Source organism: Solenopsis invicta, chromosome 8 (assembly GCF_016802725.1).
Source record: "Solenopsis invicta isolate M01_SB chromosome 8, UNIL_Sinv_3.0, whole genome shotgun sequence".
Classification (NCBI taxonomy): Eukaryota; Metazoa; Arthropoda; class Insecta; order Hymenoptera; family Formicidae; genus Solenopsis; species Solenopsis invicta.
The window spans coordinates 18,309,776-18,330,625 of record NC_052671.1 but is presented as its reverse complement, the minus strand read 5'-3'; the positions used below and the strand labels follow the sequence as shown (position 1 = coordinate 18,330,625).

The window sequence follows — 20,850 nt, the reverse complement described above, 5'->3', positions numbered from 1 at the left end:
CGCATAAAGTCATTTCGATTTGTAAAAATAGCAATCTTTGCGATAGTATACTTGTAGACGGAATACATGTTTCAATAAAGGAAACATGTGCATTTGATTCAGTTTTACATTTAATTATGCATGCTATTGGAAAAGATTGCCATTATAAAGAAATTGTGCAACATTTCGACCACTCAGTGATACAGTTAGCTATAAGTATCCTTAATCGAGGGAACGTTATAAAATCAGATTATACCGGGTGTACTCGGTTTCCTGACACCGGGCGTTCTCGGTTCTTCACACTCCTGTACCGACGTTCTCTGCTTCCTGACACAGGCCGTTTACGGCTTTCTAATACTGGGCGTACTCGGTTAGTCCGTACCGTATTCCTGTGCCGGATGTTCTCGGCTTCCTGAAACTAGCCGTCTTCGGCTTTTTGATACCGAGCGTACTCGGTTATCCGTTCCTTTACCTGTTACTTGTCCTGTATTTTAACTCTTAACTTTTTGTTTTGTTTCAGAGCAAATTAATAATAATACCACCAGGTCGGCGACGACGCTTTTCCCCAGAAGTTCCGATTTTCTCGCCGGACCTTCCTCAGAAAATTTCCTCGGATATCCTCCGTCCTGAGCGTTCTCCGTCCGACCGAGCGCCCTCTTCGCGTAGCAAGCGTATCTTTACCCCTTCCTCAGACGAGCCTTATAGATGTAAGTCGCGTTAATATTAAGATCCTCATTACTTTTATAATTCGCCGTGTTCAAGCCTTAGTTATAAAAACTGCTTAGCTTTAAGATTTGCGTTATAAGATATTTCTTTACTTGTATACGAGTGTTACTTAGTAAGAATCATGTTACCGTGATATTATTTATGTTCAAACGTATTAGTTAACTAGAGTTCAACGACACCGCGTGCGATATTATTAGTTTTTAAGTTCCCGCGAGTAAAATACGTACCATGGGACACGAGTCCTAAAGGTGTCGACTTCCTCATTTATAATAAATTTTTTTTTATATTTATATAACACGGAGTGTGAAGAGACTTACTTAAAATAAATATTTTGTCAATTTCTTTACAAATCGGAGTTCTTTCTTTTCTCAACCCTGGCACCGGTGAACTAATCCGCGACCGCGAGAAAAATCGTATCATTACAAAGACAAGAAGTTATATTTCATCACAAAAAATAGTTACACCACATATTTTAATGTATGCAATATAGATATAAAATACAAAAAATACAGGCGCACGCGCGCGTTAAATGCACAAGCAATATGTACTATACAAACATTTTAAATTTATATCTACATAGTTTATTTTATTATATGTAAAACGCAATGTAAATATATTGCATCTTATATGTAAAACAAATATTGTACGTTATATTTTACATGTAAATCATACTTAACCTGCGTAGTCCAACCGGGTTACTTACGAACGGCGGTTTTTTGAAGGATTTTTGTATTCCACCAAAAAGTCTAAAAAAATTCTGATATATCCTTTCAACATTCAGGAATATGATTTTAAAGTTATGTGGCCCAAAATATTTTTTATATTGTATACATCTGAATTGAAAGCAGAATTGAGAAAATACACTTTTACAATGAAAAATTTCCAACATTTTTATATATTCATATACAAAAATCCTTTTAGCTTTATAATATAGTCTAAGATTAACACACAAAAAAATAATAATAAAATGTTGTCTACTTAAAAAAAATGCAGAAGGTAGTATTATTATAACTACTATAAGTATTATGGCTACTCCAATTATCTCTGTTATTAGGTGACGAATTAATAGTAATTACTTATGGAGTTTTTCGTTGTTCGGGGTCGTGATATCCGCCAAATGCGTAAATTAACTGTGGCGTGTGTGAAGAGAGAGAGTGAAGGGCGAGAACGTGATATTTACAACAAAAGAAACTTTAATCAATCGAAATTAAAGTAAGAACAAGAGGTAACACACAATTATGAGACGCGTGACGCAATGTTCGCTGACCGAACACGAATACCAAAAAAGGGCTCGAGCCTTATTTCTTATATACGCGTGTAAACGCGAATCGCTTGTTTTAATGCGCTCCTAGCAGCAAATTATATGGTAATGTTTCTAAACCATTACCATATTTGGCAATGTCTTGTAGCGAAATCGATGGCTCTTTCTTTTGTCTCTCACGCGTTTTCTAAACGGTGCTCCAAATTAATATAAATATTTATTGCGATACAAATTAATGAATTTTATATAGAAAAAGAGCTGGAGCAGCATCTTGAACATTGCCGCCCGCCTCGTTGTATATGGTCAACGAAATATTACAAACTTTATGACCGTGCGAAACATTTACATTTATTTAAATTTACGCATTCGCCGGATTTGCGGTGAATTTAGCCTTCGGAAGAATGACGATTTTAGTAACCGGTCGCTTTAATGAGGAAGATTTGGTCCGAACGGTGACCACGCGAACCTGTCCGTCGTCACCAGGATGTACAGCCGTGATCCGTGCCAGAGGCCAACGACTCGGAGGCGTTTGTTTTCCGCGAATGAGGCACAGTTCACCGACGTCGGGGTTGATCTCTGGTTTCCACCACTTTGTCCGGGCGTTGAGAGTTTGCAGGTATTCTCTCGACCAACTGTTCCAGAAGTTATCACGCATACGCTGCAGGCACTGCCATCGTGTCAGGTGATTGAGAGGCTCACAGGAAAGAGATGGCTCCGGCACGGACGTTAGCGCAGCACCTGTTAAGAAGTGTCCTGGAGTTAAGGCTGCGAGATCTACAGGGTCGTCGGACAAGGCCTGCAATGGACGAGAGTTCAGGCACGCCTCAATTTGTGTCAGAACCGTGGTCAGCTCCTCGAAAGTCAAGGTCGCCTCGCCGATGACTCTCCGGAGGTGGTGTTTAACTGACTTCACGGCTGCCTCCCAGATACCTCCGAAGTGAGGAGCGGCCGAAGAATTGAATCTCCATTCGACGCCCTCGCTTGCTAGAAGTTCAACCAGCTGCCAGTTGTCCCACTGCTGCTTGGAAAAATGCTCGGAGTTGAGCATCGGCGCCCACGAAATTTGTACTTCTGTCGCTGTACATCGACTGACACATCCCGCGACGTGAGACGAATCGTCGAAAAGCGACCATGAAAGCATCCGTGGAGTAGTCGGACACCAGCTCGAGATGGACAGCTCTGGTGACAAGGCAGATGAAGATGCAGAAGAAGGCCTTCTTCGACCGGGACGATTTGTGACCTCGTCCCGCTGCTGTTCGAACCAGCACCGGTCCCGTATAATCCACGCCAGTGTGAGTGAAGGGCCGCGATGCTGTCACTCTGGACTTTGGAAGCTGACCCATTGGAGGTTGAGGAGAAGCAGCCCGCCATCGCACGCAGGGAATGCATCAGTGAATGAGGCGTCGAATCTCGAGGCGTCCACTGGGCACCCAGTATCGTTGGCGGAGTTGTCCCAGGGTTAGCTGCACTCCTCCATGCAAGGTCTTCTGGTGGCAGGCCTCGATTACAAGCATTGTAAAATGAGACCCGCGAGGCAGGATCACGGGATGTCGCTCGTCAGGGTTGAGAACGACGTGCTTAAGCCGCCCGCCGACCCGAATGATTCCGTGCTCGTCCTTGAATGGGATCAGCTTCATCAGCAAGCTGCGTCTCGGCAACGAACCTCCTTTGGAAAGCGCCAGCGTTTCAACTCGGAACCATCTGCTCTGCGCACAGCGTATTCAGCGACGACGTGCCTCCTCGATTTCCTGTGGGGTTAGTGGAATACCTGAAAAGGATGAAGTGTGTCGTGTTCTGATCGCCTCGAGCCAACGACAGCACCAAGCGGTCACTCGCAGCAGGCGATGTAGTTTCGAAAAGCGCTGCAGCAGAGGTGTGTCCTGATCCTCTTCAGGGTCAACGGTGGTAGTGTGTATCTGCAAACGCTCGTCTGGTAACGGCGATGGTGGCAACGGAGAGTCCTCTTTGAAGGGGCACTCGGCTTCTTCAGTCAGCCAGATCAGGCCGCTCCACCAGAGTGAATGCTCCAAGAGATCCTTTGGAGAGAGCCCGCGTGAAGCACAATCTGCCGGATTTGAATTGCCTGAAATGTGATGCTATCGAGCCTCGGGAAGCGTCCGTTGTATGTCTGCTACTCGGTTAGCTACGTAGGTTTTCCACCGAGAAGGATGTCCTTTGATCCAGGCAAGGGTAACCGTTGAGTCGGTCCAGAGATGAAGAGGCACAGATGTCAATTTCATGACCGTCGTCACGTGAACTGTCAGCTTTGCTAAGAGAGCGGCCGCGCAGAGTTCTAGACGAGGAAGCGATACCGGCCGCACTGGAGTTACCTTGGTTTTAGCCTGAAGCAAAAAGGAATGTCGACGACCTTCTTGATGTGCAACCCGGAGATATACAGCCGCTGCATAGGCTCGCTCTGAAGCATCCGCGAATCCGTGCACCTCAGCGTGGCCGCCCGCCGTGCTAATTTGTATCCAGCATGGTACGCGTACTTGCTCGAGTAAAGGTAACTTGTCGCGCAATCGCTGCCACACTCGTTCTTCCGTCAAAGAGACGGAAGGTTCCGTCAAGAGGTTGGTCCCATTCAAGTTGTTGTAGCCACAGTGTTTGAATGAGGATCTTCGCAGCTATGATCACTGGTGAAAGCCAGCCCATCGGATCAAACAGACGTGTTGTTTGTGACAGCACGATACGTTTGGTTACTTGCCCTGCATCTAATGGTCGTATTCGAAAAGCGAAGTAATCTTCTCGTGGATGCCACAGCAGGCCCAGGGTAAAATGCTCAACATCGGCGTCCCACGCTCGAGAATCTTGAACCTGGCGATGCTCGAGCGGAATGTCTGTTAAGACTGCATCGGAATTAGCAGCCCATTTGCGAAGAGGAAAGCCACCGGCGGCGCAGAGACCAGTCAGCTCGTCTCTCAATACTCGTGCTTCGTCGAGGGTGTCTGCACCTGTAAGAATGTCGTCAACGTACGTATCTCGTTGTATGACGACGGCAGCGTGCGGGAAACGAATCTCTTCATCTACGGCAAGTTGTCTGAGTGTACGCATAGCCAGGAAGGGAGCGTAGGCTAAGCTGTAAGTGACGGTGTTTAACCGGAATTCCTGCAGATTATCGCTCGTCTCAGGTCGCCACAGTATTCGCCACTCTGCAGATCTCTGTCGCCTTGGTGCACCAGAATCTGACGGTACATTTTCTCCACGTCTGCTGCCAAGGAGAACCTGTGTTGCCGCTATCGTAGCAATACGTCGGACAGCGCAGGCAGGAGATTTGATCCGGTAGCGAGATGAGCATTGAGGCAGTCTCCATCGGCCAGGCGCGATGATCCCTTACGAAAAAGACGCACAGGCTAGAAATTGTAATCTATATAATCCAAATAGTACAATAACTACAAAAAAGTACTACAATAACCACACACAAGTATTACAATAACTACACGTAAACATTATAATAAATTTGTGTGGTTTTTTCGCACCACAGACAATGGATCACAGGAAAATATTACAAGAAAAATATTACAGGGATTACATGGATCACAGATTAAATATTACAGGGTATGTATATTACTATAATAATAATATTACAGTAATATTACACAGTCTGTAGTTATTTTACTTGCGATCCATGGCGTGATATACGTATAAACAGAGATCTAGAGAATAAAATCAATTTTTAATATAAATTTTAAGTTACAATTGTATATATTAGCTATCAAAAACATTTTTTTTAGTCTTTATTTAATTTATTTTTTATTTTTCTGTCGATAAAACACGTATTTGTTTCTTTGTGTTATTACACTTGTTTCGTACAGCGGTACGAAACAATGTGATATTATCCGTAGACCTCCCGAATTTTTGGTAGACATATTCTGAAAAACAGCTTTAAAACAAACAACTTTAAATATTCATTTTATACACACACACACACACACACACACACACACATATAATCGTATAAATTCATATGTGATTATTCTATTAATTCATCATAAATTACAGTGCGCACGTCTTTGATTATAATAATGTAATATGTTCAGTATTAATCATATTCGTTTATAAATAATAGTTTTACACATGCAATAAAGCAAATTGTATGGTTTAAGCTATTCTTGAAATATATACATTAAAACAAGAGAAATAAATATTATTTTAATTCAAAATATATTTTTACAGAAATTATATAAACAATTAAATTTTCTTCAAAATTAAAGTTGTGAATTGTAATAATTATTAGTTATGATTACACTGCTTATAAAGATATTTAAAAAATATATTTTAACGATACATAGATCGCATGTTGTATATAAAAATAATTTATATTGTGCAAAATTAGTCAATTTCACCTGTTAGAAATAATTGAATTTTTTAATAATTATTTTTTACCAACTTCATTTTCCATTAAAAATATTATTAAAATAATAAAATGTCATTTTATGCCAATAGAAAAATTTTACAATGTTACTTTTTGATAACAAAAATTAATAAACAATTCAATCAATTATAACAAAGGAAATTAGCAGGTTTTTGTAGCATAAACTAATTGTATAAGAAATGTGAACTACTTGTCTTTAAAATTCATTTCTTTAAAATATTTCTATGACAAAGGTAATCAGAGATATTAATTACTAAAATTAGCAACTTATTTTTTTAGAAAATTTAGTTTATCATAACTTCTGTAAACAAAATATTTCGGACTAAATAATAAATACATATCTCCCTCTTTTGTGTATGTTTCATTCGAAAGAAGTTTGGATTTTAATTGTTTTTTATATAAAATATTACAATTTATTTAATATTTTATTTTGTTACATTATATGCATGACAAATGTAATGATAAATGTAATAGTATTACCTTCCACATCTGCTAATCTAGCAGTATCCAATTGCTTGATTTCCGCTTGATTTCCGTGTTTATTTTTGTTGACAAGTGCTTGCTTGCCGGTGAGGCAGCTCTCGCGAAGCTCCTTTTTGTCAAAAACTATCCCCAACAAATCGCATGCCATTTTAGACAATGAGGAATCGTTCAATTTGCTCAATTGAGCTTTAGTTATTAAGCGATTCCCAAAGAATCGATTTCCTTTCTGTAAAAAAAATAATACACGATCAGAAAAATTACATTATCTCTTTAAAGTTCAAGTCCATAAAATAGTTACAAAGAAATGATTACCAATTCTGAGATATTTTTTGATTCAGTTGTGACACTCTGTTCTTTTATTGGAGGATGGACCATGCTCTCTGCCATACAAACTACTGGCACATCATAATTTTCCACAGATTGCTGTAAATTTATATTTATATTGTAAATAAACCAATTTTTTTTAAGATATGTAACATTAATTAATTAAATTAATTTACCACATCCGTTTTGGAATCATGTAAAGGGAAAACAATGACTCCGAAAAAAAAATAAATAAAAAAAAATAAAAAAATAAATAAATGGAAAAAAAATCAATTATGTATTGTACCTTTGGTAAATAATATCAAAACCGATTAAATAAATATTTAAATTACTTGTACTTTATTTTCAATAAAACAATACTAATTTTATTATAAAAAAATCCAAATATTATTTATTTGACTACAACATGTTGACCTATATGGTATATTAAACGCGTGTGTGATCCGATCTGTGTAATAACTGAATTGTAGTCCAGCATTGTAATTTGTCAACTGTAATAAGTTAGTTACCGTAATATTTGTATTATAATAACTACACGCGTGTGGTCCATCGGATGTAATATTTTCGTACGGGATTACAGTAACCACATGGATTACAATTCCTAGCCCGTGCATCTTTTTCGTAAGGGATCCGTTAAAGACCACACGAATCTTCCCGGAGGACGTCGATCTCTTGACGACTCCGTGATGAGGCAAGTAGCAGACGCATCGCTGCTCATGCTCGAGAGGTGACGACAACGCCGTCATATGACCAAGGTCAACGTATTCGGCCATGAAGTTGCAGTACAGCCGTTGGAAGTCGTGGTTGACCGTAAAACGACGCTCCATGCATTGTAGCAAACGTACCGCCGCTTGTCGCGTTTTGTAGAAATTCGGTAGCGTGGATTTCACCGGGAGGCGCACGATGTATCTACCCTCAGGCGTTCTGCTATGCGAGGAAACGAAAAAATCTTCGTACGTCTGATCCTCATCGGTCAGAAGAAGGGGAGCGCTCGGAGGCTCTTCCTGACTCTAAAAACGGCGCACCAACTCCGTGATTTCTGCGTCCGTTTGGTAGAAATACGTCGAAGACGAGTTGCTCAGCACAGCATCATCGACGACACCTGAGAGGATCCAGCCCAGCGAAGTTTGTTGTGCGATTGGTGCGAGGGCCGCTTTTGCGCAGGCCCTCCTCGACGATCGCGGAGTGCACATCGGCGTCCAAAAGTAGTTCCACCGCATCACTTTTCATGAACTCCGGATCTGCGAGCTGTAAATCACGGATGTGAGGCCAGTTCGCGCGCGTGGCCTCCACTCGCGTCCCGTAAGCAGAGATTCGCGGCATGACTAACGCGGACAATCGCATTGAAAAGTTTGTAGTGATCGAGCAGATAATTATTGATATTCGACCTTTCGTCGTCCCGGTCTGTTGCCCGCCAACGCCGAAGATTGACACTGAGGCAAGTAAGCGCGGAAGGCAAAGACGCTGAGCGAGCGCCTCGCTTGCAATTAAAATCTCGGACCCGGGATCGATTAATGTACAAACTGTATGACGAGCACCATACTTATCTGTTATGTCTATTCATGCGGTGGCCAACAAGACTGCGACTCTCTTTTCTTCGAATTGATGCACATGAAGCGACTGGAGAAAGCCGTCGATTCGGAACTGACCTTGGAGATCCACACATCGTGAATGGAACTATGATGTCGTGCGTTGCAGGCGGCGCAAGATTTCCGCGATGGACACTCTGTCACAGCGTGGTTGCCGAAGCAGTTGAAGCACAGCTTCTTGCTCTCCGCAAACTCCTTCTTTTGAGCAGCCTGTTTCTTTTGGAAGTCACTACAATAAAGGATGTAATACTCCTTTTGACATAGCGTGCATCGGCTCTGCTTCGTTTTCTGTGCTAAATTCGCACGAGCCGATCGCGAGGACGAACTCGTAGACTTAGCGGAAGTCGTTGCGTACGCATTCCCCGAAGACGTTTGAAGAGCTTCCAACGCGAGCAGCCTACGCTCCAAAAACTTCTTGAGTATATCGAAAGAAGGGGGATCTCTCAAGTCACCTGTGGTTTCTTCCCATTCTCATCGAGATCGTGAATCCATAAGCTCGATGACGGAATGCACAAAAAAGTCATTGTCATAAGCAGACTTTCGCCCGATGCTTTCCAGAGTGCCCGCGGTTTGCAACATGCCGTTGACCAATTTCTTGAGATCGGCTACTGATTCTGTCTTCATCCGAGACATCTTGGAGAAGGTTGAGAGACACGAGCGCACGAGTACGCGCTTGTTTTTGTAGCGCTCCTCCAGGATGGCCCATGCTCGTTTAAAATTATCACTGGTGGTCGGCAGATTTTTTATTCTCTCTTCGGCTTCACCTTGCACTCTAGTCTTCAGGTAGTGGAGTCTCTCGACGTCAGCGAGCATAGGGTGGCGTAAAAGGATCGAGACGAAAAGATCTCGAAAAGCCGGCCAGTCTTCTATTCGTCCCAAAAAGAAAAACAGCTCGATATTCGGAAGCTTTCGTTTGGAGCTGCTTTCCTTCCTGCGGGAAGCGTTCTCCCTGGCTCGCCGTGCTTGTCACGCAGTGTGTGTATCATATCAAGGAGGGAGCCTCGTTGTTCGTTGACCATTTCTTCGACCCGTTCGGGAAAATTCTCCTTGAAATAATCGTTGCTAGCTGCAACGGGATGGACCTTGTGCGCTGTCCGGAGCGCGTCGTGATTGCTCTGAAACTTGTTCCAATTCGAATCCAGAGATTGCAGACGAGCTTCCACTGTGCCTTGTGTAAGCCGTGTTGAACCTACTTTCTTCAGATTCTCTTCTGTACGGGCGATGCGGCCGTAGAGCTCAGTTTGAGCATCGATTAATGCTTGCGTGTCCATACTCATGTTGAAGTCTTTCACTTTTCACTGTTGAGCACTATCACTACCAGCTACCGTTGCACTCACACGGATCACACGCGCTTTGGAGGATGCGGCAAATCCGGCTCGAAGGACCAAAATATAATATTCGGGGTCGCGATATCCGTCGAACGTAAATTAACTGCGGCGTGTGTGAAGAGGGAGAGTGAAGGGTGAGAACGTGATATTTACAACAAAAGAAACTTTAATCAATCGAAATTAAAGTAAGAACAAGAGGTAACACACAATTATGAGACGCGTGGCGCAATGTTCGTTGACCGAACACGAATACCAAAAAAAGGCTCGAGCCTTATTTCTTATATACGCCTGTAAACGCGAATCGCTTGTTTTAATGCGCTCCTAGCAGCAAATTATTGCCTTATATGGTAATGTTTCTAAACCATTACCATATTTGGCAATGTCCTGTAGCCAAATCGATGGCTCTTTCTTTTGTCTCTCATGCGTTTTCTAAACGGTGCTCCAAATTAATATAAATATTTATTGCGATACAAATTAATGAATTTTATTTAGAAAAAGAGCTGGAGCAGTATCTTGAACATTCGTTTAGTAGCCTGCCGTTATGTAATAACGCTAACATGCCACTAATAAGGTTGTTCTAAAAGTTTCCGCAAAAAAGTTAAAAAAGGTAAAGTTAAGTTTTCAATCTATTAACTTTAACATTTTTAATTTCCCCAATAGCCGTGCATGTTTTGCAAAATCAGGCAACTTAATGCTGAGCATAAATTTTCGACTAGTTGCTGTGTATTTGCTGAAAATGTAACGCATAGTCCTATTCAACAACGTGAGAGCAGATTTGAGACATTTTATGTCAGCAGATTCAAAGCAAACGGAGAGCAACTGTTGCATATTCTGTTGCCAACAAAAGGACTTTTATTTGTGGAAAACATTTTGCTTTATCAATCATTTTCAACAACATAAGAGCAACGTGACGATAATAAAAAAAAGATAATGATGCTGTGCTTTTGGCGTGTATTTGTTAAAAACATTAAATATATTAATTATTGTCTTGTAGTCAAATAAAATCTCGAAAATGATTTGTGTGTGTGTGCGCACGTGTTCGTATGTGATTGTGTGTTTGCGCGAGCGTGTGTAATGTAATAAATAAACAGGAGTAAATTAATTATTTACTTGGCTATCACATCGGATTGAAATGGATTTAACAAGTCAGTGCTGGTGTCACCGCTAGGCGGCCACGCCGCTAGAGATTTTCTCGTGAGTCAAGTGCAGCCACAGGCATTATATCTAGGTACCACCGCGGCGGACACCCCAGCTCATACTTCCGTAAGCTTTTAGGACTTGCTTGTTGTAAGCTCGAGACGAATACTCACTCTCATTCTTTTCAAACGTGACGTGTGTGTGGAACATTGGTCCACATAAAATTATATTTATATTTTTATATGTAAATAACAATTTGTATTGTTATTTAATCTTGTACATAAATTAAGTGTTTAATTTAAATTTAATTCTTTTTAACGAAAAGGATACAAGAAATACTTTTTTGTAAACTAAACATTTATTACGTTTACATTAATGTATTATGTTTTAATAAATCTATCTGGATTCCGATCTTATTTTTAATCCATCTTAATACCGTATCTTTGGTGTAGAAATCTCGATCGATTCGGATTACTTTTTTTTAAACGGTTTTATTGCACATTTTTGGCAGAGTGGTGACAATTCAGCAGAAAGAAGAATTAACTCATTTATTTTTTATATATTTGAAAAAAAAATACAAAATATATATTTAACCGTTTTCGACATGTTGTTGAATTGTTGCTGAAATTTATGACTCAGCACATGTTGTTGGCAACTTGCTCTTATGTTGCTCTTTATGTATAGCGATAAACCATTGACAGTAAATACGCAGCATATTGGCAATAAAACGTGCTGAATTCATATGATGTCAAACCAAAGGCAAATGAGGCACACACTTTGTTCTAAATTTGCTGAAAATATGCCCTTTGTTTTCGGCAACATTACAGCAACAACACAGACAGGTGGCTATCAAGGTTTCTTTCGCAAAAACATTTGGAGAAATCTACGTACACAATAGTCGACAATTATGACATTTTTATTATTTAGCATTTCAAAACATTTTCAAAGTATATTTTAACATTTAACTATATATACTTTCTCATTGTTTTTAAACTGAACAATATTATCACACACATGCATGTACACACGCGGCTGTTTTTTCTTATATCACTTTTTATTCGGCTATTCACATTTCGAGTTATGTAACGTTATTCATTAGTATAATATTAATATAGCAATTTAAACGAGATTTTTGTATCGAAATATTTCTTTAATAAATCAACCAGTAATTAGGATGTAATTCGGTCTCGAAAGCGACTCGCGAAATTCGACCAAGTTCCGATGAAATATCTTTTTGAGAGTTCCAGTAGTTCTGGTGGTAGTTCTGGGTAGTGCTCTAAGAATTCTACATGAAATTGTTATGGCCAAAAACAATCCGATAAATAATTAAAAAGTTATGCGACTTGGAAGGTGCGACTCGCAAAATTTGACCAAGTTTTGATGAAATTTTTTTTTTAGAGTTTCAGTAGTTCTGACGGCAGTTCTGGGTAGTGCTCTAAGACTTCTACAAGAAATTGTCATGGCCTAAACAATCCTATCAATGATTACGGAATTATTTGACATAGAAATCTTGCCATTTGTTACTTTTGTTGATAATTTTTTAAATAATTATATAGATTTAATAATTTTTACTTATCAGGAACTCTAGATCTCATTGAATGAAAGCAAACGCGCTGTTCAGAACTTTTTGGATTCAATATTATTTTTTTAACAACTTTTTTTATTTAAAAAATTTTTAAAAAAGTTGTTTCTCATATGAGGAATTCTAGTCAGGAACTCAAAACACGTCAAAACACATCAAATGAGCTATTCAGAACTATTTGATCGTAAAGTCGGGTGTGAAGTTAGCACCTCGTTTTTTAAATATTATTTTAACAGTGTTAATCACCAGAACTCTTTTTATAAATTGAAGAATACTCCTGTACTCTTCAAAAGGAAGCTAGAACTCTAATCAGAACTTTCGAGAACTAATGTTGGGATGCTAACTTTACACCGCCGAACCATGGTATGAATTGGGAAGTTAGTTGCGGTGGCGCCTAGATATAACGCCTGTAGCCGCACTTAACTCACGAGAAATCCCCCGCGGCGTGGCCGCCTAGCGATGACGCCAGCACTCACTTGTTCGCGTGGAGTCTTACACATGGCGGGACCGAATATTGTCATGTCACTAAATTGTCGATAATAAGCTGCAATTTAGAATCTTCAACAATATTTACCACATATTTTACTTCTTGTATTAAACTTTTAATATCATACGTGCCATCATTTTGTTGACACCCATACAGCACAGAGAGATTGCAGAAACATTGCAGAATGATTTCATTCAAACATTGTAATATTGCATTTTGATTGCGAAACATTGCTGCAACATTGCTGGAAGATTACAGCAACATTAAGATGTCCGCTTTTTGAAATATTGCATTGAAACATCCCATTTTTTCAAAATATTTACATCAATATTATTACATCACATAATTCCAATGAACAAAACAATATTTGTGTAACATTTTTAAAAACATTTTTTACAAAAAAAAATTTGGCGAATATTTTTTCGGAAATTTCCAAGCGGTCACCCATCCAAGTCGTGACTCCGGTGAACGTTGCTTGACCTCCGTGATCGCTGCGAACTGATCCCTCATGATGACCTGTGAACACTTTTATGCTGATATATGTATATAACTTGCAGATCAGGTCAATATATGTTATCAAAAAAATGAAATATGTATAATTAAAGCACAATATTTATATAAACAAATATAAAATTATAGTTTTTTTTACTAATTTTTTTTTACTAATTTTGCAAATGCAGAATAACATCTGGAATAACTTTTCTGTTATTTGTTTAAATAAAATGCAATTAGAAAATATATATCAATTTAATACAATAATTAAATTAAATATGAAAAAATTTTTATTAAAAAAACAATTAAAAAGTATTGTTTGTTCATTGGGCTGTAGATCGAGGTTTCTTCATATATGGACCTATTTCGACTATTAATATTGTTATGTCCGTCTCACTTGACACTCGCGTAATAATAACACGGATTTTTAAGAAAGAGCTTTAATGTAAAACTAAGAACACAGTTAAACAGAATATGGTATTTTGCACAGGAAACGGAATTGCTCGCACAAACGTCAATACCATTCAAGCGCCCAAATCGGACTCAGATGTCAAACTATTTACATCTTCATCCTAGAGACAATCTTCTTTTTCCGTCAATCACTTCATATCAATCGACTCCAGCGAAACGCAAGAACAAGACCGAAGGACATGACATTATAAATATTTATGTTTCTTAACAATACTATGATGCACACAGCACCACGGGACCGCATGCCTTTTTCTAGATGACTTAGAGTCAACATTTGAAGGATGTCTGTAAACATCTATGCAAAGTCGATTTGCAGTCAACTCTGAAAGCTTGACTTGAATGAGTCGACTTACAGTCTATATACGGTTGTCGATATACAGTCGATGGACGGTTGTACTGTTAGGGAATATAGAGATTCAGCGGAAAATTTAGTAATGTCGCCCGACCTTAGTTTGCTAAATGCGGATGAATAATTATGGATGAATTAAATTAATATATTATTATACGCGAATATTTTGCTTTGGCTCTTTATTGCCACTACTTTATTAAAAAATTATGATATTGCAATGTTTCCGGAATATTACTGGCATATGCAATATGGCGATGTTGCAGGCATATTGTTAATTTATGTTTCTGCAATGTCTCCGTAATATTGTATTGCAATCTGCAACATTGCAACATTGCTGCAATGTTGCTGGAATTTTCTGTGCTGTATGGGCGGTGAACGTTGCTTGGCCTCCGTGATCGCTGCAAACTGATTTCTCATGATGACCTGTGAACACCTTTATGCTGATATATGTATATAACTTGTAGATCAAGGCAATATACGTTATCAAAAAAAATAAAATATGTATAATTAAAGCACAATATTTATATAAATAAATATAAAATTATAATTTTTTTTACTAATTTTACAAATGCAGAATAGCATCTGGAATAACTTTTTTGTTATTTGTTTAAATAAGATGCAATTAAAAAATATATATCAATATAATACAATAATTCAATTAAATATGAAAAAATTTTTATTAAAAAAGCAATTAAAAAATATTGTTTGTTTATTGGGCTGTAGATCAAGGTTTCTTCATATATGGACCTATTTCGTCTATTGATATAAATATTTATGTTTCTTAACAATACTATGATGCACACAGCACCACGAGACCGCATGGCTTTTTCTAGACACGTTAGAGTCAACATTTGAAGAATGTCTGTAGACGTCTATGCAAAGTCGATTTGCAGTCAACTTTGAAAGCTTGACTTGAATGAGTCGACTTACAGTCGATATACAGTTGTCGATATACAGTCGATGGACGGTTGTACTGTTAGGGAATGTAGAGATTCAACGGAAAATTTAGTAATGTCGCCCGACCTTAGTTTGCTAAATGCGGATGAATAATTATGGATGAATTAAATTAATATATTATTATACGCGAATATTTTGCTTTGGCTCTTTATTGCCACTACTTTATTAAAAAATTATGATATTGCAATGTTTCCGGAGTATTACTGGCATATGCAATGCGATGTTGCAGGCATATTGTGTAATTTATATTTCTGTAATGTCTCCGTAATATTGCATTGCAATCTGCAACATTGCAACATTGCTGCAATGTTGCTGAAATTTTCTGTGCTGTATGGGCATATTGCTGTCATTATGACGAATGCAAGCTCATGACGAGCCGACAGTTTGCTGTCAACATGATATGTTATTATTAATAAACGTTTGCTCTTAACATTTCATTAACTGATGTTGTGTTTTTGCTCTTCTGTTGCTGACTCAGTTTTACATTAAATTTGGTAGCCAGCAAATTCACAACAATACATACAATGCATTAATTTGCCTGATGTGCTGAATCTAGCTTGATTATCTGGGGATGAATTCGGTCAAGTTTACGGAACATTACGAAGTGAAAACTTTTTACTAAATTGTTGGTCCGTATGAGGATATCATAAACGGAGACTTTTTCTTTTAATGAAAGCCAAGTTTGTCGTAAATAAACAGCAAATTGTAATACAGCAGGATACTCTGCTGATATTACATCGGCTTCTTCTATTCGTATAATTTGTAGACCTTGTTTGAACATGTTAGCCGGAGCCAACGGTAAGGCCATGATGAGACCAAGAATCTTCCTTGGAACTCTCGTCAATCCTAGTGACTTCCACCGTCGCACTACGGCCTATATAGAATAAAATATTAAATATAAATTGACAAACGATTAGGAAAAAGTTTAATAAATATTTCGTTTTGGCTCACAGTTTGTAGAATTTTTATATGTACCTGATTATAATGGAATCAACAGCCAGTTATTGGCGAATTTTGGAAAATTTCTTTAGTAACCGTCATTGCCGCACGTTCGTAGTCGCTCATCACTGACTCCACTCTTTCTAATGGACGTAGTTCCTTCAATTTTTGCCACATTTTTGTATACACACTCATTGTGTGTTTTTTGCACAAAACAAAGGCGACAGCTATACCCTAAAATTGATAATCATATTAAATCTTAGACGAAATCTACTTTATTGAGAATTCATCTTTCTGATATGTAAGAACCCTAAGCCCGATTGCACCAACGTTATCTTGGTTTTTATAAAACGAGACTTAAATTTATGTCATTTATCTATTTGAACAGAAAAAAAACAGATATACATGTTCAGATTTCGCTTAAAGTCAAAATAACGCTGGTGTAATCTGGCTTGGTGTCCTTACGTATCAAAAAGATAAATTCTTAAGAGCTGTTAAATTTGTATATCACAATTTACCGTATCCATATATCGCACATCGATAGTATGCAATTGTGCGAACAATGGCACTCTGGGAACTACCAGTACATAAAAATGTAAATTTTTTCACAATATTGCATTTTTTCTTTATTTCTTTTTTTCTACTTATGTTGAATAACATATCAAATTTCAAATATTGCTCACCGAAAACGTCCCATCGATATAAATCTCCTTGCTTTCTGCTAGAGCGTTTAACAAAGCGTCATTTGTAAAAATGACGGCTCTGTATCCTTCATCCGACTCTACCGTGCCTTTGTAAATGTGTCGTATCGGTTTATAATTACTCAATAGCATTTCCAGTTTGGCAACGGTTTGCGATATTTCCGGTCTTTTTCGCAATTGCTCTCTATGCAGAAGACTTTTTATAGAGTTATATGATACTTCCGTAGCCGCTGTAGGATATCTATAAAAATAAAAGCATAGTAAAATTAAATTACATACACATGTGCCGAATATGTTAATAAAATTATTTCTAATATTAACTAACTTAAGATTGAAATAACTACTTTCATGCATAACTACTTTTTACTTATTATAAAAAGAAAAAAAATGCTGTAAATAATTTTACTGCGTTTCAATTGGCCTACCTTCAACATACTATGTCAAAAATTTCTTTTGGCTTTATTGTCTCTCGATACATTTGCAGCATCTCTTACTTCATTTGAAGCTCCAATGTAACATTATCTGACAAATGGGTATGCGATAAGCTCAGTGTGTACATATCCGTTGTATATATCCGCGTGATTACTATGTAAAAATGTCATTCAGAAAACTGAGAAAATGCTGTATGAATAATTAAATAATAATAATTAATAAAGATTTGCCACGTTTACCTTTTGAGCTTTTGCTATTTATTTATTTTTGTCATTCTATTTGTTTTAAGAATAAGAAACTCGAGCGCGGCTAATAATTAAGGTGTATTTAGTAATAACAAAATGTGTAAATAATAATGATAACATTAACTTGAGTTCTTAACATTAAGTTCTTATTTTATATATGTATATGTGAATATTTGATTATTAAATAATATTCCTAAATGTTGATTAATATTAATAAAAAATGATACATCTACTCCTTATAATATTATATAAACATTAGTTAAAAATAAATAATATTATAGCTTTCAAATGTAATATTTATAAAGTTTATGAATATTTGATGCATAATAATTTACATTAATTTTTTGAACAAAAATAATATTCGTAGAACATTTTCATAATATTCTACGGATATTATATAAAACGAGTACATAACATTAATACAATATTCCCATAATATTAAAAAAAGAATTATATTCTCAGAATCACGTTCTCAGACTGGTTAAGTTAATATAAAATATTATAATCGGCTGTTCTAAGAAAAAATTTGCGTTGTAAGTAGCTGTTGTTAATTGCAACGTAGTCAAACAAAACGTTTCTTATTTATTTCTTTCATTAATTTATTTTTTCTCTCAACGAGCAAGAAAACAAGAAAGTTACAAAGTTAAATAAAATACAGTGAGGTATTCTACCGATTTTTGTATAATACAAATTGAGAATGAGAACGCCTTTTTGGTCTTAGCTGGATCCTCATGCTGTTTTTACTTTTTAAGTGATTTTATAAACCCATTCACACTTAACGAACCTGCACACTGACTACTTTTAAACATAACCCAGATCTAAATCAAATGAAAATGAGTAGCAACATTAAATTACTAAAATTAATTTAATTTAATTTAATTCTTGATATTACCCAGACAATACGGATAACTACTTATCAACTTATAGTCGACATTTCTCAGTCGACATAAAGTCAACTATGAAAAGTCGACTATCAGAGGACAAAAGTCGACTATTAGTCTACTTATAGTCGGTGTTACGTCCGCGGATTCGCGCGATTGCAATCCGGGACGTAAATTGTGACGAATAAGAGGGCAGCTGTCACTAGTCGTGTCTCTGGGTCGTGCTATGGCACGCCCAGATACACGACAATATGTTTATGTGAATGAGAGAGGAAATTTGGGAGGGGGTGCGGTAGTTAATTTTAATTAGACGAGAGATAGCGTTTTATTTAGGTAGCAGGAATGGTCAGGAAACCGAGAACACCCAGCTCCGACCTGGTGTGGCTCCGTTGTGCAGACGTGGTTGATTAGGGGCAACGGTGAGAAATAATTAATTTAACGGATTGAAGTGTAAATAGAATAGTATATTTACGTATTTATATATATATATATATATATATATATATATATATTGTTACGTATTTTCCTGACGCCGGAGAGCAGCGGCGAAATACACGATCAAACAAAGGAATTACGCGCGAAACACGCGCGTAAGCGACGAACGAACCAGAAAAGATGTTCACACAAAATCACGAAATTGGGCGCCAGACACGATTATACCGGTCGCGTCGCCGGGTACACTTTCTAACGCCAAACGCGGATTTACACCACGCAATAATTCGTCATACCAAAGCGCGAAATCGTCGCTCGCACGCGGCCAGCTAGCTCCTCTAACCGGTAGAGGGGCGGGGTAGCGGAGACAGGGACAAAGCGGCTCTCTTACGGGAGGAGACAGGTAGGCGAGAAATTAAGTAAAATCAGGCCGATATAACTGGTAGAAATAACATATATTATAGCGTGTGATAGAGACGGAGTACAGCCAAGCACAAAGAAAAGATAAGTCAAAGCGAGAAAAGAACAAAAAAAAATAAAGAGTTGGCGAAACGAACAAGCAGAACGCGAAATTTCTCTTGAATCCTACAGCACTTACCCCCACGGCGGCTGGTCTCCCGCGCGGAACACGACAGCCAATCACGCGCGTTCTGAACAGCGCGGCGAGAACACACTAGCCGAACTTTTGCTAACAGACATTAAGGGTGTTTACGATAACTAATCGGATCTCGGATTGGATTGAACAATGGTACTCAACGTAAGTATAGAAAATTTCCCTAGGCTAATCGGATTGACGATTGCTGTCTCAAATGTAATCCGATTGATGACGAAAGCGTGGAGACCGAGGAGCATGCTTGAAAAGTAAGTCTCTTTATTTTTTTAAATAATAACACAAAAAATCAAAGATTAAGTTAAAAAGAATGATTTGAATTTAGATTTATTGTAACTTTTTTTGTCTAAACACTGGATTTCGTTTAAATTTCTGTTTGTAAAAATTAATTAATCTATTCTAAAGTTTGTGGTTATATCGGAAACAAATCAAAATTAATAAAACAATTATTAATTATTAGGTACATATTAAAGCATATAATATTTCAAGCATATCATATAGAATTCCTGTTTATTATAAACTTAGTAAACATAACTTTGAAATTATTCAACTACATTATACATTAATCAATATTAATTTATATGTTAAAAATCAATCCAGCCGACAGCTGGATGCCTCGACGAGGTCTCGTGCTTGAGGTGGAGAGCCAGCCAAACACCAAGAAACAAGATGCATTCAATCGCCAAGCGGCGGACGCACTCACACGCTAACCTAATGGCTCCACCTCAGAGCGTGAGCCGGTCGACACCGACAGCTCGTGGCTTTACACAATTGTCAGAGGGTCACCTCGACGACGACTCTGGTCCTCCTCCTGGTCCCTCGGGTCCTTTGGGATCCTCCGCTGGACACGCTCGCCAGGCCGGGCACGCTTGCCGATATCCGGGATCGATAGCTAGGCCGATATCCCTCGTTCACTTTCTCTAACGCACCACGCACGCAGAACGCCGGGTCGCACGCAAAAGCCGAGAGAATCACGATCGATGCGTGATCGATGAGCGCTACCCCTCCCACAAGGTGCGCGATATCCTTGCGCCAAGCGGCGCGGCCTATCAGCGCCCTTATCTAGCCGT

General features: G+C 38.2%; 1 protein-coding gene and 1 long non-coding RNA gene across 3 annotated transcripts; both read right to left on the bottom strand.

Moving 5' to 3' along the window:
• Nucleotides 1-4,103: 4,103 nt before the first annotated feature.
• LOC120356777 lies at nt 4,104-10,926 on the bottom strand. The gene is made up of 3 exons (XM_039452489.1): nt 7,137-10,926; nt 6,822-7,050; nt 4,104-5,298 (listed from the first exon to the last, which is right to left on the bottom strand). The coding sequence occupies exons 1-3, from the start codon at nt 7,209-7,211 to the stop codon at nt 4,430-4,432; spliced, it is 1,173 nt and encodes a 390-aa protein (XP_039308423.1). The 5' UTR covers nt 7,212-10,926; the 3' UTR covers nt 4,104-4,429.
• A 4,848-nt stretch (nt 10,927-15,774) lies between these two features.
• Nucleotides 15,775-18,096, bottom strand: LOC113005135. Of its 2 annotated transcripts, XR_005575338.1 has the most exons (5): nt 17,606-18,096; nt 17,163-17,421; nt 16,998-17,056; nt 16,516-16,713; nt 15,775-16,414 (listed from the first exon to the last, which is right to left on the bottom strand). It is a non-coding gene; the product is annotated as an uncharacterized LOC113005135 (long non-coding RNA). The 2 variants fall into 2 exon arrangements; XR_005575340.1 differs by lacking the exon at nt 16,998-17,056 and having other exon boundaries at nt 17,606-18,093.
• Nucleotides 18,097-20,850: the final 2,754 nt, after the last annotated feature.